Genomic DNA, 23,885 nt, shown 5'->3' with positions numbered 1-23,885 from the left:
CGGCCGGTATCGCCGCCACAGCAGCTCCCCCGTGGCATCACCTCACACATTTATCGAGGGAGGAAAGCGAGACTGAACGCCGAGGCGCGGCCGCTCCCCCCAAAAAAGCCTCCCGGCTGAGAGTCCCAGCCGGCCGCCGCCGTACCTCCTCTCTGCGCCGCGCCTGCCTCCAACGGTTCTAACGGCTCCTCTGCCCCCAAGTAAGATGGCTGCCAAGCATGAGCTTCGTCTCCCCTATCCAAAATGGCCGCCGGCTGTCACCGCCGCCCGCCCAACCCTGCCCGAACGCAAAATGGCCGCCAGGGCAGCCAGAGAGTGAGCGCACCCCGTGACCACGTGACGCAGGGCTCGGCCAATGGTGGGCGAGAGGAAGAACGCCCCCGCTGCGGGCGGGGAGGCGGGGCGTGAGCCGCACTTCCGGTCGGCGCGAGGCCGCTTCCTGCCGTTGAGGGTTTAAACGCGCTGAGGCGCCGGGTGGCCCCGTCCTCCCCTCACCTCCCCGGGGCGGGAGCTGAGGTGAGGTGAGCGCTGGGAGAGCTGCTGGGGGCGGGGGTTGGGCAGCACCGTCCCCCGCCTGCAGCCTCTTGCTGCGTGAGGAAAGGGGAGAGAAGCCACGGGTGTGCCGTCCCCCTAGCCGCCTCCGGCCTGAGGAGAGCCGCTTCCCCCTCAGGCGTCCGCGTCGCAAGGTCGCTGGGCCGAGGGAGGGTCAAAGGGCGTGTCACGGTGGGACCGAAGGTGGAAGGGTCCCCGCCGGCGGCCCGCCCGTCAGAAGGCGGGCTGCTTGGGCCGGGCCGCGGTCGCTCGCTTCAGCGTCGCCTCAGCAGCTTCCAGCCGGCGTGCGGCTGCCTCACGCCGGCAGTCACAACGGCCGGCTGTTGGGACTTTGGGCTCCGCTTTGCCTTGTGCGGCAGGCGGTGTGGAGCTGTGAGATCTCCGCAGCCTGATGGGGCGGGGTTTAGTAGGATGCGTTACTCCTGTCAGGTGGATGAAGTTGGGCGAGCATGGGAACATTTACTCCGAGTTGTACCTTTGTAGCTGTTTAAACCAAGAAGTTATTTTGATACAAAGCCTGAGTATACATACCTTTTTTTTTGTCCCTGTAGCTGGTAATTCTTAATGAAATCCCATGGAAAGTAGAGGCTTACACGTTCTTTTTAGATGAGGATGTATTTATGATGTTTGTACTAATACTTTGTAGTTTCTGAAGATGAAGGGCAAAGAGGGCTAAGGTAGTCAGTCGTAACTGCTACTCTGGGCAACATAAAGCGATGTCAGAAGCATTGCAGCTTGTTTGGCCTGCAAATTAAAAGTTCCATATTCTGTTAGGAGCTCGGTCAGTCATTGAATTTTATTAACTGGGGAGGGGGAATGGTATATTTTGAAACTGCTTTGTTTTAGACTTCAAATATTTGCTAGCTGAAGCAGTAACATTTGTAATTAGATAAACGTAACAAACTAACGAAGCTTTAAGATTTAGCATGCCAAAACTTGAAGCAAATGCAGCAATTAACGTTTCAAGATGTCTGAACTGAGGTTATTTTTATAGCCTTTTTTTTGAAGTTCACAAAGTAAGACTTTCTTGTGTCATTTTGTGTTTTAATCATCTGCTGCACTGTAATTAAAGATATTAACATTCAAGTTCATCTGTTCTGTGCTATTATTATAGAATAAAAAAAAGATTTCTAGAATATATTTAAAATAATAAATTATCTTTACCTAGGTAGATGCCAGTTTGCAATGGGTCTTAAAACCATCTGGAAGGACTACAAAGTTCTGATTGTTATGGGAACTAGCCTTGGGCTGGTGCACTGGGGGTGGTTTAACATCAAGTCCAGTCCTATTTTCCAAGTGAAGACAGAGGAGATTGTTCCAGAACCTGGGATTGTGGCATACGTGATGCGAAGCGATCACAAAAATAAAGAAAAATAGCGTTAGTGCTATGTATTGTGGGTAAGTTGCCTAATTAGTTGTATCTGTATCTTTGAGGCAGGAGATGAGTCAATTAAAAGAGAATTTTCTAACAGGTGCTGTCTTGCTGCTCTAACTTTAATCTTCCAGAATTCTGTTCTTTTTTGCAGCTGAGTTAATCTGGTAGTTACATGGACCCCAAAAATGCATCGTGTATCTCAAAAACTACTGCTAAATCGCATGTGGTATTTAAGAACAAACTCCAATAACTTCAAGGAGATAGTCTGACTCTTGTGACCAGGTCTGCAGAAGTGTCCTTTCAGGTTCCAAGCTGCCCAGAAATAATTGTGACTTTATGTAGTAACATATTCTGTGGTGTTAGTAGGGACGTTGATTACAATAGAAAAGAAACTCAAGTATGATAGAAGTCTAAATACTGTATATTTACATAAAATGTAAATAAATACCCCTTTAAGTTTTGAAGTGTTTAAGAACTGAAAAAAATTCTTGGGTATCTTGAAGAAAGAAACTTTCTTTCAGAGGCAGAGATTTCTTAAAGTTGGTTGAACATTAAAAGCTTTTGGTTTTGTTTCTGAAGTGGTTGCCTGGGAAGCAGTGCTGAGTAGTTCAGTTCTTTTGTTCTTGAGTAAAAACATCTTAACATCACTACAGTTTCGACACATTCATACAGTTAAGTGTAGTTTATAGTGGCCTGTTACTTACAGACCTATGGGTAAAACAGTATATAAACTGGTGGTCAGAATCGAAGTTGTTAACAGATGTATGATTTGTGTACTATATGCTTGTAGATATTAATAGGTTTTATCAATTAAAAAGCACTATAGTTTGGTATTTGTCCTTATGTGAGTTTCTTTTGTGAAAAATAAAATAGCAGTTCAAGCTATGCAATGTTGTCATAAGATTATCCTAATGCCTTTATGTTTTTTATTGTAGGTATAATTAGCTTTGAAGCTTTTCATCTGTGAGTGTTGCTGGAAGAAGAGATGAGGAAAGCTAGCTGGAGTAGAAAGAACTTTCTGCTTGTGGCAGGACTGTCACTTATAGGTGTCCACTTTGGAAGCATGCTCGTAAACTTTGTTGCAAAAAAATCTGTTCGATCACATTCAGAAGCTAAAAAGGAAGATCATCGTGAATGAAGTAGCTTACTGCTGTCATTGTGTACCAATTTCACAATAGGATTTAATCCTCATTTTAAGAGAGATGATGAGCAGTCACAGAAATGTTATTGTAGTGTATGTACTGTTTCACATTTAAAATAATCCTTGGCTGCAAAGAATTAAAATGTAGTACTTTAAATTTTAGAAGTGCTATGAATTATAGATCCAAGTAAAAATGAAATGTTTTGTTGGCCAGAATTAAAATCCTCCTTTGAAAATGTCTCGTCTTGAAGCTAAAAAGCCTCCGTTATTTATTAGTGAACCTTTAACTAAGGATACAGTTAGTCAGTCACTGTCTCTGCTAAGTGGAATATTAAAATCTTGCTATGGCCCAGCTGGTAGACTCAAACAGCTCCACAATGGTGTGGGAGGCTGTGTTTGTACAACTTCACAATCTTCAGCCATACTCAGTCGTATTTCTGTCAGTCAACCTGTATTAAGTGTTTTGACGGCCTCTGTACAGAACCATATATCCCGCTTCAGTGACTGTGGCTTATTTAGTGCCATTCTTTGCTGTAGTTTGATTGAAAACTTTAAAAGCCTAAATGTTGCAGCTTGCACCGTCATTAAAATAAGCAAGCATCTTTTGAGTTTATGTATGGATTACCTCAAATCTGAGGCCTGTGGTTGCCGAGTGTCCGTGGATTTTAGCAGTCTTGAGACTCTTCTTTGTTTGGTGCGTAGTGTGTTAACAAGCAAACCTGCTTGCATGCTTAATAAACCAGAAGTTGATCATCTCACCACGCTGATTTTAAAGGCTTTTATGTTTACTGTTCCGTGTCATGTTGAGACTAATGCTGTTTTAGGAAAGTGTATAATAGTACCTGTGAAAGGTAGAAGAGTTGTGGATTCTACAGTTCTTCCTGGACTACTGATAGAAACACCAGAAATTCAACTGGCAAACCTGCTTGCTGTCAAAAGAACTTGTTCAAACATGATCAAGATAGCACTTTTCTGTGTGTCCATGTCAGGAGACCTCTTTAACCCTGAAGAAGGAACTATAACAGTCCATCATGGAATTTCTCTAGAAATGTCAGAGCTGAATCAGTTGCTTAATGTAGGAAAGCAGCTTGTTAATGATGAGGTTGGCCTTGTAGTGTGCCAGAAAGTTATCCATCCATCCTTGAAACAGTATCTGAAAGGGAACCACGTCATCGCTGTGGACAGAGCTGGGCTGTCTCTGATGGAACCCCTGAGTCGCATGACAGGTAACAAGCGAGTTTTCCGTAACAAGCGAGTTTTCCGTACTAAGCGGTTGTCCTTAATGTTCATCTCTTAACAAAAACCTGTCTAGGTTGGTGTCCTTGCAAAGTAAGGATTCTCTTATTTCTGTCTGTCCTACCTTAGCAGCTGAGCAAGAGTTCTTTTCTAGCCTGAAAACCATTTTTTAAGGTGAGATTGGTCTTTTGCAGGCCCTAATGATGACATACTGCACGTGTGATTACTGATTGCTGTATGAGGAATATCCAATTATAGTAGCTGTTTGCAAATGTGGATTATTTTCAAACTCTTATTTAATGAGAATAAAACAATCACTTTTTTTATCTTAAACTAGCACTAGGTCTTGCACTTTCAAAACATGTTGGTTTCTGTTTGTGATTTCCCATATAGATTGAAATGTTAGGTATTGAAGAATACGTATAATTTAAAAAGCCCAGAGGAAAAAAGTTCATGCTTTATGAAATGCAACAGATAGCTCTTCTAATGACAGTAATACATACTGTTTTCTGCTTTTCTCAATTGAACAGGTTCAAAGCCTATAGCTTCCATACATTCGTTGTGTCCCAGTTGCTACGGCAGTTTGAAAGATGTGCGCATGGAGAGTTTTGCTTCAAAACATTTTTTGCATCTAATTCCTAACGACACAGTTGTCTGCAGCTTGGTACTCTGTAACAGAAATGAAACAGCATGGGACGAATTGAAGGTAGGCAAATTTTCTTGAAATTTTTCTTGAAAAGTCATGTTTTTAATGAGAAAATAAAAAAGTAATGAGAAATATAGATACGATGAGTTTAGAAATGTGTTTTTTTCGGTACGTAAATGGAGCTTAGTTAGAGTTTAGGTATGCAATTTCAAGAAAGCAATTCAGAAATGCCCTTGTTCCCAGAATTTCAAAATCTTTGAAGTGCTCATGCGTTCATTTAATGCCTCTGTTTTAATACGGGAAGTTGTTTAGAGACAGAAACATTTTTCACCTGTTCTTGAGGCCAGCGCTGGATAAACATTTTCATTCTCATTACTTGGTCTATGAGAGAATACAGGAAAAAATTGCCCAGTAAAAGGCCAGCAGCAATACCTGCAGTGGTAATCAAGCATAGTTTTGCATTGAATAGTTGCTCTAGAAATGTCATTGATACTGACTGACTTTTTAGATATAACCCTGTTTTGCAAAAAGAAGGAATAAAATACAGCTTTTTTTTTTTTTATTTCTGCTTTTCCATACTGAGTGTGGACAAATAAAGTCAATTTCTCATTAAGTAAACATGGTTTTGGGAATCACTCAGCAGCTTTGTATCCACACGTAATTCAAGATTATGAAGTCTGTCCCAGAAACGACTGAAAATTTTATTCCAGTAGTTTTCAATGGGGGCAAATCCTATTAATCACGGTGTGTCTAATTACAAATTCATATGGTTTTCAGCGCGTCTGTGAAACTGCAGAACATGTGTTACAGTTAACAATCAAGGAACCTTTGGCATTGTTAGGAGGTGGCTGTACAGAAACTCACTTGGCTTCTTACATAAGACACAAGGTATGTAAGGCAAGGGTTTTTTTAAAGCTGCTTTATATACTTAAGAAACAAGAATTTATGTAGAATCGCTGCTACAGTTAAAACACTTGTCTTTTCTAAATTAATTTTGCATTTTTACTGCTTAATATAAAAGAAAAGTGTCTCTGACATCTTTTCCAGACTTGTTAATACTGTATTTGTACTTGTTAATTTTTCTTTAGGTATCTATTATCGTAAGTGCTTATTTTTTAAGTGCTAAAAATGTCTAGAATTTTTGTATTGAAAGATAATTGTGCAGAACTCAGCTTTGACTTGTCTAGAAATCTTTCCTATTGTGGAATAATAATCACATGAACAATCTTTTTGGTTAAGACTAAACCATCTGTTTAAAAAAAAGCAACAGTACTATCTATGGGTTTTTTTAAATTATTTCTGTAAGTGCTCTAACTTTCTGATTTTGTTTTTTTTTCAGAGTTGTAGTCTGTCCACTAGCAGTTTTAAAGATATGGATTGTTCTCAGACACAATACCAGTTGGTTGCTGATGGTTTTTGCCGTTCCCTGGAGTCTGTGGCTTCCTCTCTGAATCATGATGGTGGAGAAATTCTTACAGACATGGTTTATGGACACTGTTGGCTTGTTCCATCAGGTTTTCCCTCTGTCTCTAACTGGTCAGATTTAGTTTCAAAATGTGGCTGTGGGATTAATGGTAACACTGAGAATCTCAACTGGAGGCTTTTGCAAGGCCAGTTTGGCTCTCCTATTATACAGGGCTGCCTTAAAGGCCCCTCAGTAAAGCCTGCTGACTTTCTGACGTTGGACTGTTTTGCTGCAAAGTGCAGTGGCCTACAAGTAGCTCTGGAGACAGCTAATCTGATTTTGGATCTCTCCTATGTAATTAAAGATCAAAATTAGCTCTGATCTTGTGTGAGTTGTGTTGCACAGCAAGATACTTAACTGAAAGCAGAGTAATATATAATGTGTTAAGATACTTTAAATGGTTAGAATATGGTCAACAGACAGAAATTTAAAATCAAACAGTTGGCCACTGAGTACTCTTCTGATTCTTCATCTACTGTGCCCTCAGGCGTTTTCAAGTGTTTAACGTTTTGTTAGGAACTGTTAAATGATTAGCCAAATATACAATGAATCATAGTAACATATGACTTATGAGTATTCAAATTAGTGTATTCAAAAGAGTGAATGTCACTTCAAAAACTGAGTTTCTCATGTCCTTCTGGGAAATTGGAATGTTCTCCTTCAGTAAATAAGTGCTGAATTTAAGGAGTCCCGTATGATATTCCCTCTGCATTAAGCAAAGTTTTGGATGTTTCTGTTGGCTCTGTGGCATCTTCAAAGGAATGGGAAAAATGGATTCACTTGCTGAGGAAACATATGTTATAGATTAGAATTTAGGTAGTCTCAGCAAAAGCTTTACACATTCAAACAGACTTCTGTAGTGCAGCAGAGCTTTTATCACTGGTATTTTTAATTTTGTAGGGAGAAAAGAAGGCTTTCCTTAGCAAATATCTTGAGCCACTTGTTTTCAAGTTTTGTTTTCAAGATCTTGTCACCATATACTATTTCTGTTTCTAAATGGCTGGAAGATTTTAATTCATATAGGTAATTTATGTAGCAAGTTATTAAAACTCAACCTGGAGATCTTAAGGTAGCAGGTAGGTAATAGAAGATTTGAAAAGAAATGGCAGACTGTGTGGAAAAAACTTCTGTGAAGTGGACCTTGATTGTCTTCTGTGGAATACGGGACAGTTTATAACTAATGATGTTTCTATCACTTAAGCAAAGCTACAAGAAAAATCTCACTTACCATTCAGTTAACTCTTTGACTGTGCGTAGCTGCTTTTCTTTTGATGAAATAAGGCTTTAAGCTGCTCAGGCTTGTTTTGATCTTCAAATAAGGCTGTAGACTGAATGATGGAAACTTTTTTTTTCTCATTTTCAGCTTGCATGCAAGATCAAAAGGGGTGTTACAGTTTCTTGCTTAAACCCATTTTCTTTTCCGCTTTTCTTCTTCCCTTTGTTTTCAGTCCCAAGGGACAAATTGTTTGTGACATGCTTTTCCAGAAAACATCCAAGTTAGTTATAGACTAGTCTGCTTATTTGTTTCCTGGTCTCTTAAGTTTTTAATATATTTACTGAGTATAAGCAGTAGAATTGTTTTGTATAATTCAGTTCTGAAATATGTAATTAAAAACAGATCTTTCCAGACCTTTTGTACAAAGTCCTTTTCATTTTACGAGTATAAATAATCATTTTCTCACTGGAAAAAATGAAATGTTATTTAAAGTTCTTTATCTTTTTATGACCTGAAATGATTGCTTCAGCGCTGTAAGGCGTCCTTTGGGAATTTGTGGAAGAATGTTACAAGGGTTGAGATGGAGGCTGTTCAAAGTTGGTTACTCAAAAGGCTGCTTTCATATTTTGATCCTCCCATATACCATGAACCATATGAAATCATCAGGAATAATGAAGCCAAATGACGGTGTATATCTTAAGGCACAGAAGAATCTTGGTAATACTTCATCTAATTATGAGTCTCTAACTCAGTGTTGAATTAAGAGTATTTTACTTCCTATAATAGCAGCTTGTTATGCAGTGCAAAAATGTTGAGTTTAGTGACTACAGCTGTGAAGTGAAAATTAAAACAATATTTAAGTAGAAGTAGTTGCTAGTGTTCTTTTGTCTTGGTATCTGAAGGTCGCTTGACAGCTCGTATAAAACTGTTGTTAGCTCTGATTCTATTCTTACACACACACACACACACAGAGTTTTAAGAAAATCACACATGAGAAAGTGGAGAAAAAATAAATTTAAATTTTTGGTAAGTAGGTAAAAATTCATTTATACCTGAACCAAAAATTGTTTATACCTGATTCAAAGATTGAAGTTTTGTCTCTCAATGTGACTGAAAAGGATCAATAAACAGCTGGCACTGCTGCTTATGGGCAGTTCAGGTTCAGTTCTCAATTGTGCTACCATCTTCCTGAACCTTTAGTGGTTAGTGTTACCCTGTCTTTAATGGGTAACATGGGAGGAATACAACTTTGGATAGTGTTTAAAATGCACATACATAGAATTTTGACTCTCAGTCCAAGAGCAACATAAAAATAACTTGGCTGATCTCCTGTGTTTCCTGATAAAACTTAGGTGCAAAAATGGTGGGTTTTCCTCCTCTGTGTTTTGAAATTGACAAAATGAAATATCCCCAGTTGTAAGTCCTCTGAGAAGCCACTAGGGTTTTATTCCTGCTCCCCTTGGAATTTAAAGTTTGTTCAGTGAGAAAAATTAACGTTACACAAGTATTAGTGAGACAAGTATTTTCTGATCATGACCTCAGTCATGTCTGTTGATTTCCACAGATTGCTCAGAGGCTATTCATTTAAATTTTAATAATTCTACTGGTAACGCACAAGGAGTAAGAGCATCCATCTCCAGCCTTCTCAGCTGCGTTAGTGCTCCAGGCCTAGCAGGAGCAAAAAGAAGTGCTGATATTACAATCACTCAGGTCAGCATATTTAAGTAAGATGCCAGTTTAATATAGTTGCTCCTCAGTTCAGTATTTCAGTTTTCATTTGGTATTTTGGTTCCCATTTGGTATTTAAAACTTCAAAGTAAAGACGACCTAAAAATGCTGATTAATTTAGGGATCTTTAGTATTTCTATTATTGCGTCCTATTTCAAGTAGACATATGATTAAACATTACTATTTTGGCATTGCCAAAGAATGCAGAATACCTGCTTTTCACTGGTTCTGCTACGGATTTGTGAATTTGTAGAGTTGCTCTGAGCCATATCTGGAGTCTTTTTTCTGTCTATTTTCCTAGCTATAAAATGGGAACAGAGATAACTCAAGGCATGGAGATTTGTGCGTGAAGAGTTCTAAGTAAGATCCAGATGTAAAGCGAAGACCTACTTGCTGCACAGGAACAAAGAAACAGATAATTCAAAAGAAACTCAAATACTTACTAAAATATTATAGTGATTTTGTTAAGGCCTGGATTTATGTAGACTCCTTAAACTAGTCTGCTAAGTAAAACTCCCCTGTTCTCCCTGTATATTGATGCATAACTTGGATGCATTTTCTTTTTCTCTGAAATTTTGGCAACAGTATATTACTGTTGCTAACAGTAACCTAATTTATTGCCTTACATCTTCAGTACAGACGAGACTGTGAGAAATGTGACCTTAAAGCCCTGTGCAGGAATGGTTGAACTTCAAGATGAGCATTGTCAGACACCTTGGCAATCCTTACTGTATCATGTATGTCTTCAGAGTCTGCACTCTGCATGTGTTTCAGGCCGGATGTTCGTATGATGCTAATCCTTGAAGACAGGGTAGAAACAGATTTATGAGTTTGGGAAACCTAACCTTACTGTGTTGGTAGTGTAACACTGATTTCCACCCCCCGCCCCCGGCCCTGAAGTGTTTGGGCATTTTTAGGCTAACCAGCTGTTACAGTGTTAGATCTGTCCTGGTAAGGGAAGAGAGTATTTATTGTTGTCAAAGTTTGTAAGAAAAATACTGCCTGGAATATCACAAGCACAGTAGAGCATGTACAAAACAATTCACCTTACCCAAAACCTGAACTTTTGAATTTTACCTGTGCCCTTATTTTGCTGCGCTGAGTAGCAAAACGTAGTATTTGTCACGTTTTCAGCAGTGCCACATGAACTGAGTCATGTAAGTACTACACTTTTTAATCTCAGAAAAATCAATATCCATGAGTCAGTCAATGTCATAGGAAGAACTTTAACTGGATTTGCATTTACTACTGTTATGAAGATGCAGAAACAGTCTGGTTTTATTGCAAAGAGACTGCCTCCAGCATGCTTATAATCTGTGCAGACAAGCTTTTTGAGAAGTCAGTTGCTAGTCACATTACAATGTCTATTTTGAGAGTTTTAGTAGCTTTTATCCAGTAATGTAAACATGCGTTATTTCTACCTGCTTGTCAGCAGAGACAAGTTGCACAGTACTATTAAATAACTTTTTGGCCAGTAACGCTGTGATCTTAAATTCTCAGTTAAGAAATACCTTTACTTTTTGTCTATATACATGCATTGCATTGTATAAATTAGTCATGCACATTATAAGCTCCAAAGTATATACAGTTTTATTCTTTATGCTGGAAGTAGAAATGTAGTCACAGCATATGTGGATAGAGCCACCATGTCGTTAGTCCAGACACCAATAAAATTAATTGCAGAATAGGTTCCAGCATTGGGCTGGGCACTTTGTATCTTTAACTGTGTTGACTTCCATTATTCTTGACCTAAATTTACATTAAACATATATAAATCTTGTAGACATACCTCCTGCAGAATTTTATTTTCATACCCTATTACAAACATCTTTATAAACCTGAACTTTCAAATCTGCTTGCACACAAAACCCTTTTATTCAAGCTTTTGTCATGTGCCTTGAAGGCCACAGCTGTGTATCGCCTGGCTCTTGTGAACCGATTACTGGTGTCTTTGTTATTTTCTGTCCTGACAACATTAGCTCTCTTCAGGTGCACATTAAATACACATTAAATACTAGCTGCTTATTATTATAACATTATTACATGTTGTCTACTATGCGTTTGTGTGGCAGCATACCACAACACCAACAGCTATTCCTTGTCAATAACTTCCTTTTTATAAACCATTAAGTCTTTTTACAAGTAGAGAAACTGAATTACCTCTCTTTAATCTTTAAAAGCCATCCTTAGTATTTTTTCCCTTAAGGCTTATCATATTGTTAGTCTGATCTGTTACACCTGCTGAGCACTGGCTAACAAAAATGGGAGGTTGGGGGAAAAATGAGTTCCCTAGTCTGTAGTGATGACCTGGAAAGACTCCGGCTCATCGCTTGTGTGTGGGGCTGTGCAGGATCCTCTGCTGATGGATGGTGTACCTCAAGGGTGATGACCCAGTGGTTTTCAGGGAATTTTAGGGACTCTGGTAGTTCCGGTTCTTGAGAGACTTTGTAACTTTGAGAGGCAGAAGCAAAACTATTGCACCCTCTTTTATTACACCTTCTTCATGTGCCAGCAGACCCTAAGCTCTAGCAGGGTTTGTCTTAGGGTTTCTGGTATGTTTGATGGGATTTTGAGTGTGCTTTTGCAGGTGAATCTCTGTGGGTTGTCCGTGGCCGGCTGCCGGGCGCCCACCCAGCTGCTTGCTCACTCCTCGCCTCAACAGGACAGAGGGAGAAAACAGGATGAAAAATCCCCTAGGTCAAGATGAACCTCCTCCTGCTATGTTTCTCACACTTTTCTCCCCTCGCTCCCTGCTGCCGAGCGGTGTTTTGCCCTTTCTTAAATCTGTTTATGCAGAGATGCTGCCGGCATGGCTGAGGGGCTGGGCTGTGCCCTGTGGTGCGGTGGCTGGAACCGGCCGGAACCGGCCTGGCCCCACAGAGGCTGCGCAGCCCTTCCTGCTGCTGAAGCACCTCACAGGATGCCATTTTGTGAGGCCTCGCTTTATCGTTGTTGAAGGATGTGGAAAAATTGCTGATTTTAAGGGAACTTAGAGGGGGGGAAAGAGCCAAGGAAGAGCACTGGAGGCGTTAGCAAAGCCTAATCCTGGAGGAGGTGCCAGGAAAAAGATTTTTTGTGCAGCGAGTGCCTCAGGAGGGACGTGCTGCTCCTGGAGATCAACCAGCCAAAAGGGCTGACCTCCAAGAACAGGCAGCAGGGGCAAAGAAAAACCCAGCTTCTGTTGGATGTGGAAGGTGTAAAGGTGTGGTTGCTGATGGCTGTTATCTAGGGCAGGTGTGACAGGGCGCCGTGCTCCCTGAAGAGGCAGATTCCTGGGACATACTTGTGGAGAAACAAGGCTTCGAAGGTGTGCTTAAGGACTGAGGAGCTTCCTGAAATGGGTGCTTTCTGGGAAGGCTGAGATGGTTTCCCGGTATCTTTGAGAAGGGGAATGGCCCAAGAGCAGCTTGGTGTGGGGCTCCCTGGCTGGAGTTCAGATGAGAAGACCACCTACCTGCACCCATAAAAGCCTCCTTCAGCGTGGTCTGAGGATACGAGCGTGTATGTGATATCAACAGAGGATCGACCCACAGCCCTTCTGTCGTCGCATGAGTGTTGCAATCCATGAGGTGACTCCAAAAAGTGAGTTTTTCTATATTTACTTTGGACTAGTACAGTGCCTACTGAACAGGGATGCGTGTGGCATGGCTGTCTGTCTATGCCAGCCTTTTCTCTCTTTTTTGCTTTCCATTGCTTCATTTTTAAGCAAGCAAGCAAATATTTCTTCTGTAGTTAACAAAGGTAGGACAAATTCTTTGCTTGGTTTTACATGCCTTAACCCTGGCCTCCTGTTTTTCTTTGTTGGGGTCAGCCAACGGAGGTGAGAAAAAGAAAATTAGATTTTTAATTCGTACCTCAGTTCTTTTTGGGTATTTAAAATCACAATCCTAGAAAGCGTCTCCTGAAACTGTCTGTCCCTGTATTGCTTAAGTGTCACGTAGTTCTGTGATCAGCGTTGCACTGACTTCTATGCTTTGTGTTTGGCCCACGTATCTTTGCTGAATCAGGTCTTGAACTGCCCTGTTACGATGTTTTACTTGTAAACATGAATTTGTCCATAAACTATGCTTTTTGCGTATTATACATGGGCACTGAAGTGTTTGGCCACTCAAATATGTTAATGTTCCCTAGTGTGAACATTTCTAATTGAAAGTTGCTCTCAGCTGAAACATGATTCATCAGGCAGTAGCTAAGACAGTTGAAGATGTCCTTGTTGTCTCTTACCTTTGAAACAAATTGGTTTATGTGTTGGTAATTAGAAGAATATAATACAAAATGTGAAGAACATGGAATACTTGAACCCTGCATTGAATAATCCAGTCTTCTTTTTTTATTGGTATGGTGCAGGCCTTTCCAAATAAAGTATTCATCTCTAAAGCAAAGCAGCAGAGAAATTAGTTTAGATTTTTAATAATGAAAACTGCTGTGTAAAATCCTCCTTTGAGGGCTGAAATATTATAGTGTCAAATAAGAAAAGCTGTACGCACTTGATGTCTTTGTGAATGTAAAATCTCTTCAAGGACTTCTTTATATCAGTGTTTAACAGAATAGCAGCATTCTGAGAGGAGCATAAGTGAGCGCACATGCGTCCTGTTTTTAGGTGTTAAGAAGATCCATTGCATCCGTTTAATCAAAATGGCTGCTAAATGAAAAATCTTGTTCGTAAAACTGCATGCAAAACAGCAGATGTCACTCCAGTCGTTCTCTGTGGGCCAGAGAAGAATTTGCTCCTGTACAAGAATAACTCGTGCGTGACATTATTGCTTATGTTTACTATAGTGTATGTTAAGGAACAGATACAATACATTACAGAATTTCTGAGGTTAACCATGGATGGCTCTTTTACCTGCTAGAGAAACACTCTGTTTCTGGACTGTCTCCATTTGGATCTGTGTATGTTGGCGTGGGGTGGAACCAATTTATGAAGAGATGCGGGCACTGAGTAGCCACACATACTTTTCTCTAATGTATGGCTTATGTTTAAGACAGTGGAGTTATTTATTAACTGAGAAAAATATACAGTTGCATGGCTGAATTTTTCTAAGCAATTGCTTTAGTATTGCATTATTACAGTTCTTAAGTTCAGGATGAAGTTAACATTTTAAGCAAGCTACAGCAAATAGTTTGAATGAGCAGTTCATTTCAGTGTTGTTAGTTTGGTCATTACAATTGCTAACTTTGTAATAAATTTGTATATGTAGAAGCCCAGAATGGAAGTCTTAAGTTTCTTGAAGTAGTGCCGATTTAAGTATGCACATCTTGTATGATTTTATATGTAGTGCATGCTGCAAAATATAGGTCAAAAATCTCACGGTGAGGTAGCAAAATTAAGTTTCCTGCATCCCAAAGTTAGAGGATCATAAGCATCCACAAACTCCATAGTGGATGCTGTGAGTACTCGGTGTAATCTTGACAATATGGTTTTCAGTGCGTGGCTGGTGTTGGTTGATTGGTTTGGTTTCATAAGCTGGTAGGGATCTAAAGGCTGCTTTGCTATTGGCTCTAAAGACACGAGAGTAGAAAGCAAGATTTTTCTGTTTTATAGGTCATTCTTAGTTGCTTCAAACTCTTTTAGGCATAAAGTCACCCAGGACTACATCTGAATCTAGTGCCTGAGTTAGGGAAAGGAAGATGGAGTTGTTCTTACATTGGGGGGGGGGGGCAATTTTACAATGTCAAAATGCACTTTACAGGAAAAGAAATGTGGTATTTTGGTTTGTTGTTGTTTTTTTAATTAAAATAACAGTATAGCCCCATGTCATTCTGTATTAAGTAAATTAGGCTTAATGAGCCTGTGTTGTTACAGAAGACAAAAAGCTGAGGAATTGTAGATATCTTTGACACTACACAAAAGTATAAATCTTTTGTGTTTACCTGTAAGTTCGATCCTCAATTATTAGTTTGTCTCCCGAGACTTGAATCTTAGTAATATTAAAAGTTCTGCTGTTTTAAAAGCTTTGCAAGCACATACAGCCTCTGCTCCAGTAAGTGCACAATCTGAATTCTGTTACTAGGTCTTGGTATTTTAAGTAACTGATTTTTCTCTTCCACCTTTAAACCCTAATTTTTTGAATTGTGATTGAGAGGGATGGGAAGGAACTTGGTTGTCTTTTCCCTTTTTTGTTTTGTCTTTTAAATCCACAACAACATTAAGTGATTGAAAAGACGTGAACTTACCATTTTTAAAAAGTAATAGTAAGAAAATTACTTTGGGGCATTAGACACGATTTTCGGGGGGGGGGGGGGGGAAATGCCTTGAGTGCTTCTTGACAGTGCCTTAAAGTGCCTGTGAGCAGTATCTGAAAATTGTGGGGACATAATTGTTAGCTATGAAATGCCTGGTCTCCAAGAGAGGCGTCCGTGTGAACTAAGCAATAAAACAAGGGTTAACATTTCATCAAGCTTTGCTAGGAACAGTTCCACCTCTGAGATAAAGCAGAGGTGAGTTTACATTTTGCTGACAGATGTTTTGCCTGAAGCTTTGCATACTGAAAAATGTTGCAGATAGTTACCTTTTTAACCGGTTAATAGTAACTCTCTTGAATATACCTACCAGCCTTAGAAGGACTACTTGTATTATTTGGAAACAGTAGTTTATTTGCCATGATGATTTGGTCATATGTATGTGTATATATATATATATATATATATATATATATATATAGTTGTTGCAAGGTGCTAGGCAGGTGATAATAAAGGATTCAAAATAAATGTGCAAATCTGCTTTGGAAGTCACGTATTTCTTTGTTTTGCTCTGAGACCTTGTGGCAAGGCTGCCTGGCTTACTATGACTTTTGCCTTCGATTCATCACTGGCTTGCCGTTGCTAGAATTGCAAGTCTTTCTTACTTATCTGTATTTATATTTATAGCTCCAGATAGAGAATATTTGCCAGCCCAAATGATGACTAGGCATAGTGAGTGGCAAACCCAGCAGTAACTGTAAGGCACAAAATCAATTCCATAACTGTAATAAATACAATTTTAGAAACAGTCAAGAAACGCAGAGGAGCAAGTGGATTTGGAGCCACAGGCCAAAGGATTATTTCTGTACAGGGGGGAAGGAAAGCACTCAATTTTATCATAATTGTGTAGAAAGGCTCCCTGAATAGAGAATTAGATGGATATTTCCAGGTAATAAAAACATAGAATAGTTTGTGTGGCAAGTACACTATGGTCTTTACTGTGCATTTAGTGGAAAGAAAACCTGAACAGAAAACCAGTGCGTTGCATGTATAAGCTTAAATTTATTTGGTAAAGATTGGCAAACTATGTCCAATATGCTTGTCACTTGCACTCAGTAATGTTTAATCAAGAATTAGTCTAAATGCCTACACAGACATACTCTTTATAGCTGTCACAGTTAGGAAAAAAGGATTGGTCCTACCTGGGTCTGGCTATCCGTAGAAGTCCAGCTGAACGTGTTTATCTGTGTCACAGGTAAGTCACTTAGATATGAACTTTTTGCCATAAGGAGACATTCAGAAGCTGAAACTCTGTCCTTCAGCCTCTTCCTGGCAGAATCCTCAGAGGCAGGTTGATAATAAATCGAGTTTAAGAAATTTTCTCAACAGAAGGTTCGTGTGATGAATTTGAAGACAGTCATAGGTCTGTGTGGTTCTGGTTATCAGTACGGCAGGCTCTGTGCTCTGTTTGTCGACCCTGATGGGGAACCAGGAGATTTTTTGAGGAGTGGATGTCTTCCAAATAGACTCTTAGCTTCAGCCGGACAGTAGGTGCAGGAACTGCTGTGTTCCCAGAGCTCACATGAACACCTACTGGTTTCTTTTGGCCTTAAACGATGTGCCAGGAGGATATTGTCATAGTGCTGTAAACTCAGCTTTGCTCACAAGAGCTGGAGTTGCTGAGATTCTGGCCTTTTGGAAACTTACCATGTTTATTTTTCTTTTGTCTGATGTATGTTAAGCTTTTTTTTGGTTCCTTTTTTTAATGGGGGGATTACAGTGACTTGTATGGTAAGAAAAACTGTAAATCTGATTTTATTCAAATTTTTTAAAAAGTAAGTATTCAAAATTTGGGCCAGATCTTAGGAATGTCTAGGAGACTTTTGTCTCTTCTTTGTCCTGGGAGTGTGGAAAAGTCTGTCATTTCCCCACCACCACACGGTCCGTTCCTTGACACTGTCTGAGTACAGAAGGTACAAAGCAAGGTACAGACCAAAAAGATGGTCCCTGTCCTCAAAAGGTATGACTGGAGATGACACAAAGTAAGCACACTTTCAGATGAGCTACAATTATCTTTATTCTCTACAGTGGCCTTTAAATGCTGAGGGAAGAACAGCAAGAACTCTCCTGGACTGCTCTCTTAACTTCTAGCAATCAGCCATTTAAGGACTTTCTGGGTCAGGCTGCATCTGGATTGTCAGTTTTAATAGGTGCTGTTAGGACTATTTCTCAGTTCTGTCTAAATATGTGTTTCTTCAGGTGTGTCCATATTCAGAACAACAATAAAATCTCACTCAAAAGCAAGTAAGTGCTCAGTTGAGACTTCAGATCTGTGAAGGAGTATGTCTAGGGCTGAGCCTTGCTTGGGCTAGTTCTGACTAACACCAGTAACTAAAAGTCATGGTGAAAATACTGAAACGGCAGGATAAGATATAAAAGTGTTTATATGGACTGTCTCTAGGACCCTGGACCATGCTTTAGAGAGAGATTTTCAGGCTCTGCTTTTGGTCGTAAGAATCATGAGATCACGGAGGTCATTTTGATCTACTTCAGAGACAGCAGGAGGGCTGAACTTAAGATCCAGACAGATTTGTTGTGTGACAGCAGGGAAAGAAATCTGAAAGATGTGCATGTCCTATTCTTGAATTCTCTAGGTGTGCCTGTTCTTCTGCCCACCCATACTGAATGCCATCTCTTCTTTAGCTCACAAAATCAGAGGATAACAATCATAATGCTGAATGCAAAAGTTTATAGGTGAAGTTGCCTAGGGAACTTATTTCATAGTAAAAGTACTCCAGACCGGTTAGCTATTCTGTAACACCAAGTATTTAGGATGGTTTACGTTCCTGATGCCGAAATAGTCACACCGCTCTGTGTAAACCAATGTGCTAAGTTGTTATAAGCATGCAAAACACAGCTTCAAAAATACACTTGCGAAGCACAGTGTTGGCTGGGCGAACCACCTGTGATGAAGTACTGTCCTCTGCGGCAGAAGCAGCCTTGAATTATTCATAATGTGAGTGCTAGAAGTAAGAGACCACGAGGTGAATTTTACAGATCTTTGAACGTACATTGGGGACTTAACTTTGGACTTGTTTCCTGTTGTGATAATAAATACAGTAAAATAAGCCCTATTTTGCTTTTTTTCTTTTTTTAAAAAGGAAAGGATGAAGGAAGTTGGAAGAGACCCACTTGGGTGTAGTTGATATTCTACTGATTAGGGCATTTGCCTGAGAATCTAGTTAAAATCCTTGCACTGTGTGGCAGCATCCCACAGTCCATGGGAGTGCCCTAACTACCAGGCTGTCTTTTGAGAAGAAAAGAACCATTTTTCCTGTTTTTATTAAAAAAGGCAAACAAAAAATTTGTTCTTCAGTCAGAACTGTCTGCATATAAAATAAAGGGCAGAGTCAAGCTCACTTTGTTAGATAATCCTTACAACAGGGCAAGTGTAGAGAGATGCGGCTTCCAGGTAGATTAGAAGAGGAGGCCTCACTTAAGATGTATGCTGTACGTCACACCTTAGGTAAGAAGAGGTGGTATTTGATCTTTTTTCTCACGAGTCCTAAACTCATGTCTTGTCTACAGAGGGCCTAAGATTTTCTGCTTTACATCCACATCCTTATAAATTAAAGAGTAAGTGCTTGTTTGATCTGGACATTTGGGATTTTGCAGCTTTATCAGTTCTCCTATACCTGTGTGTGCAGTTAATACTGAAGTTCACGTTGCATTAAAGGTTGAAATCTTTGAGATGCCCTTGATATCAAGGATGAGAAGCTCCATTCTTCTAGAAGTAGCTTTTTGGCAAATTGTTGGACTAGGGAAACAAGCATAAGCAAGAGGAAATCTGTGCCTTTTGCTGAATTTTTGTCTGGAATAACTATGCAAATCAAAGAAAAGATCTGTTTCTCTGCTTTTGCTGTTTTTCTTCCCTCTGCTATTTGTTTTCTTTAACACTTTTGTCAGCTGCAGATGGGCAATAAGTGAAGGACAGGGAAAGTGGCAGGTGTCCAATCCTTCCAAACCCAATCTCATTTTAGCAAAATAATAAAAAAAAAAAAAAAAATTGGTTGCTATGATAAGACTAAGTCATCAATTACTCTGGCTTGCTGCAATGCTGTCATGGGACTGCAGTCAGGCTGCTGTGGTAAGGCAGACACCTTACTCCCAATCCTTTGGTTTAATTTGCCCAAAATGCCTGTAAAATTTGGAATGGTTATAAAGTTGGGTTGCAAATGTACGTTTTACTTTTCTCTTTGCGTTGGACATATCTATTTCCACTGCTTTAGCAGTATTTGTCCCCACCCCCAATACACCAGTGAAACACTGCAGTGTTGCTTATGTTGGTTCACAGAACTGGCAAGTGAAAAAATATGCAAGACTCATGGCAAATCTTTTAAAGAACAAGCTGTTGAACTTGAATTCTCGAAATGTTTTGATTCTGTCTGGTGGGTGGGAATAGCAAGACCAAAGAGGTCACCCCCCCCAGTGATTTGGCTTGTCCCTGTGCTTTCGTTGTTGAACTGCAGCAGTTTAACACACTGCCTTTTAACGCAAATCAGTGATGACTGACACTAGAACGATGCTGTGCTATAAATCGAGGATTTCAACAGCTCATTCATAGATGTTTCAGTCCATTGTATAGTAGGTGTGGGTCAACTTGGCCACTGTGCCATGTCTGCTCATTGAACAGATATCTTCGGGCTATTGCCCATGCCAGCAGTCTGTCTATCCTTTTTCTTTCTCATTATCCCCTTCGGTATAAACAATGGTTTGGGTTCCTGGGTTCTCTGGTGTTTGGGTTTTTTTTTTTTGCTTGTTTTTTTTCAAGTGAAATAGATTAAGTTAGAGAATGATAGGCAGCAAACTAAAAGTGACACTGGGGGTGTGACATGATAGCCAAGAATTGTTCTTGGAAAAGGGAGTCAAGGCAGATAACAATAGGGGAACAGATGAAGTCAGTTTTAAGCTAACAATAATGGTGCTCTGCAATGGTCTGCATTCAGCCATTGGCTGTCTATGTGGTGTATACAGTGCTCTAAGGAAGAGCTAGCCTGGGTAAACAAAGGAGCTAACGCTGGAGGTTTTTTCACATTGAAAGCTGTTTATTTGGATCTATATTTATAAGCGTTTTCTTTAATAAATACCTCTGTTTAGGAGGTACTGTTATGCCATATGTTTCAACAAATCTAGTCTCAAACAAATACTGATGGCTGAAAAGCATTTTATGAAATGTCTAGGTTTTTTTTTTTTTTGCCTTTTCAGTGGGTAAAAGCAATATATGAAGTCATGCACAGTGTATCCAGGTGTTACTGTTCTTCTGAGATCTATCTAAAAAACCATTCTTCTTCTGTGGCTTTAAAAGCAGAAAAGCTAGAGATCCAGGTTGGTTTGAATTTTCTGCTTTACCGGTATGTCCAAGATGAATGCAAATAGCTCTTTCTGTAATGACTGAATAGGGTATGAATTCCATCTTTTCTTTTATAAGGTCAAGCTAGCGTATTGCTTTGGGGTGCCAGGCACTATTTCTTTCAGTCTGTACAGTAAGTTTTATATTTTAAATGAGTGTCTAATGGGGTCAACTTTTTTTTTTTAAATGCAATATACAAAGTAACTTCCACCAAACACATCAGTTTCCCCTTCATATCTGGCCATGACTGTCTCTCAGGATTTCTATTTTTAAGACAAAATTTTAAACTTACTTTCCTTATACAAGTAAATGCATCCTGGACTATGAAAATATTCTGATCCAATTATTTTCTGTTAGATTTGCTATCACCTATTGGTCTGTCCTAATTTTGGCAGGGGGTGGAGAGTGAGGGGAATGACTTTCTTTTCCATGACATTAGTGGGAGTGGTCTCCAGCAGCAAAAAGCCAGGGATGTGGTTTGTGTACTTGGAGAAATTGAGAAACTTTTTTTTTTTTAATGCTTCCCTGTTGGTACTTATTTGAATTGCACAGCCAGGAGTGTCATGGCATTCAGAAGACGAAGTTACATGGGTGTTCAGTGCTTCTGTCATGTGAAAGATAATTGTATAGTCAGGGAGCAGTGCCATGTAGCATGCAACAAGCAGTATCTCACTGCATGGCATTGTCATGGCTCAAGCAAATCCCCTCCATGTAACGCATCACTTGTTCTCTGTTTTAAAATGGATCTTTCCATACTAGAAAAAGTCTGGGGTCACTTCAATTGGTGCTTGCTACTGTGGTTCAACACTTAAATTTGCATATTTATTACAAAGGAAGTAGCTAGTGAAGAGCTGTAAGTCCTGTTAAGACATCTCATGTTGAGTCATCTTGACCTCCTGTATTTCACAGGTAAAGTGACCGTGACTTTAGTCACCTGCCATAGCCCAAGGGACCTGATCTCCACAGGTGCCAAGCATTATCTTTTTAAAAGAAATGTCAGTGTTCAGATTTTTGCACTGATCACTTAGAAACTGTTTTATAGTAAAAATCACTAGTCATATCTGAAAATCATCATCCTGTGGTAGGTTTGTGGTTTTCGAACTGCTTCACGCCTACTCACAACTCCCCGTTGCTGTGACTCAACAGCAGGAGTGTTTCTGCACGACTGTGGCTGGCCTAGAGCTACGCTAGTCATTGTATTTTTATCAGTTCACATCTAGGCAGTCCTCTTGGTTCTGATATATTGTGATGACTTGATGTGAGCTCTGAGCACTGCACAGGCTAGCGCTTGTCCTGAGCTTACTGCGAACGGGAAGGTGTTGGCTGTTAAGTGGTTTGTGGGCTTCCTATGTACTCCCAGCCTCTTTGCTTGCTGGCAGGCTGTCCCTGCTGCTTTTTATCAGTTCTCTTACAGCTAGCTGAGCCAGACAACAGATAGTTTCCTCTGAAAAAATAAGCACTTTTAGTCTCCAATTTCTTGCATGTTTTCTCTGCATGCACGTCTCCTTTGCAGTGGTCCCAGGGTGTCTTATCACTGTAGCTGATCCAGTGCTCGGAAGTCTTCTGTATCAGTGTATTGTGTCAGCAGAATTTCTTTACAAAAAAAGAAGAGAGGTGTCTACATTTTACCTGGATATCTCATTCCTCCAGCTTGGTTAATTGAATGTAGGAATCTTAAGGGCAGAATTGATAAACTATTCAACCGGCTTTCAGAATTCAGTGCTATAGTGTATAATCTTCTTGCTAAAAGAAAGGGTTCTTGGGAATAAAATGTAGTTCTGTTACTGAAGAGTCCTTGTAACGAAAACATGGGAGTTTTGCAGAAAGAAGAAAAGAAAAATTAAAACTGAATACCAAAGCCCTTTTTTATTGTTGTTTTAGTAGCACAGAGCAAATAAATATTTAACGTGAAAGGGAATATGGATAAGATTAAAGTAATCATTAATTAAACTAGTTTTGCTGCAGGAACTCGATTGAATCAATTTGAGACTATTGTTTTGTGATCTGTTCCCTTTTCAGAGTGTGTTTTAGGTTAAAATACAATGAAATATTACTTGATCACCCAAGGATATGATGAAAATAGGATTACTGCAGGGTTTTTGAATAAAAGAACTGGCGCTCTGTAATTTGAGTGTTTAGACACTTGAAATGGGATCGTTAAAGGTTACTCAATAAGAGTGAATATTAAGTAACTGCCTTAAGTTATATAGCAATTATAAGGATTATTTTTTTAAAAGGATATTTTGTAGGTATATTTGAAGTTAATGCAAAATCTTGGTATAATTCTGTTTAGAAGTCAAGCCAGGAACTTTTGGGGAACAGAATTGCACAGGAATAGAAGGAATAGTCAGAGATCGCAGGACATGGAATTGTCTTAGTTTTGCCATTCACAGGACTCCTTAGTGTGCTCGGTCCAGTAGTCGATCAAGAGATTTCTAGGCTTAGCTCGCCAAAGCAAGGATGGTTTTTGTTTGTTGGAGACAATGTGCCAAAATAATTTGTGCCACAGTCTATGTCACTAGCTTTCTTTGTGTTCTTCCATCTCAAAACAGCAAATAAAAGGGGCAAGCACTCTTACAAACACAAAGGGGATTCTTTGTTCCGGTTGCTATGCACAGAGACTCTAAAATTCCTTGGTTCACATCCCCAGGAACACAAAAACTCATGGGCAATCACAGAATAAATTACTAGGATTTCTGGCCCACTGGTTTGTTGTAGGAATGGCTGTTATGTATTCTTCAGTCTTTATTTCTTACAACTGCTTTCCTATGTTGTTTCTGCTTTCTATCCAGATTAAACTAAGCTTTTCAAGTAACATTTTCCAAAATAGACCTCTGTAGTCAGTGACCCTGTGAATTTAGACATATTTTTAAATGCTACAGTTTCTTCTCTAAAATGACTAAGGTGTTTTGTCTACATTTTGGGACTTTGGT

The 23,885-nt window shown here is 39.7% G+C and overlaps 4 protein-coding genes across 8 annotated transcripts in view; 3 read left to right on the top strand and 1 right to left on the bottom strand.

Annotated features, from left to right (window-relative positions):
• SLX4IP (SLX4 interacting protein) overlaps window positions 1-283 on the bottom strand; it is an 84,755-nt gene extending 84,472 nt beyond the window's left edge. For all 5 annotated transcript variants that reach the window (XR_015708023.1, XM_087773687.1, XM_087773688.1 and 2 more), the window contains exon 1: window positions 146-283. The gene's annotated coding sequence lies outside the window, so the exon portion shown is untranslated. The remainder of the gene's footprint in view (window positions 1-145) is intronic.
• Window positions 159-1,929, top strand: LOC148053082 (uncharacterized). Its single transcript, XM_087774188.1, has 3 exons — window positions 159-315; window positions 525-686; window positions 1,725-1,929. The coding sequence occupies exons 1-3, from the start codon at window positions 206-208 to the stop codon at window positions 1,927-1,929; spliced, it is 477 nt and encodes a 158-aa protein (XP_087630314.1). The 5' UTR covers window positions 159-205.
• A 983-nt stretch (window positions 1,930-2,912) lies between these two features.
• On the top strand, window positions 2,913-3,306 carry LOC148053081 (uncharacterized). The gene has a single exon (XM_087773693.1). The coding sequence runs from the start codon at window positions 2,913-2,915 to the stop codon at window positions 3,063-3,065; it is 153 nt and encodes a 50-aa protein (XP_087629819.1). The 3' UTR covers window positions 3,066-3,306.
• MKKS (MKKS centrosomal shuttling protein) lies at window positions 3,304-8,044 on the top strand. The gene is made up of 4 exons (XM_009476166.2): window positions 3,304-4,294; window positions 4,835-5,010; window positions 5,728-5,838; window positions 6,290-8,044. The coding sequence occupies exons 1-4, from the start codon at window positions 3,304-3,306 to the stop codon at window positions 6,728-6,730; spliced, it is 1,719 nt and encodes a 572-aa protein (XP_009474441.2). The 3' UTR covers window positions 6,731-8,044.
• Window positions 8,045-23,885: the final 15,841 nt, after the last annotated feature.

This window comes from Nipponia nippon, unplaced genomic scaffold (assembly GCF_047370975.1).
Source record: "Nipponia nippon isolate SJK-2023a ecotype South Korea unplaced genomic scaffold, ASM4737097v1 scaffold_4, whole genome shotgun sequence".
Classification (NCBI taxonomy): domain Eukaryota; kingdom Metazoa; phylum Chordata; class Aves; order Pelecaniformes; family Threskiornithidae; genus Nipponia; species Nipponia nippon.
Note: the sequence above shows the minus strand (reverse complement) of the source record. Positions and strands in the feature narration are given on the sequence as shown.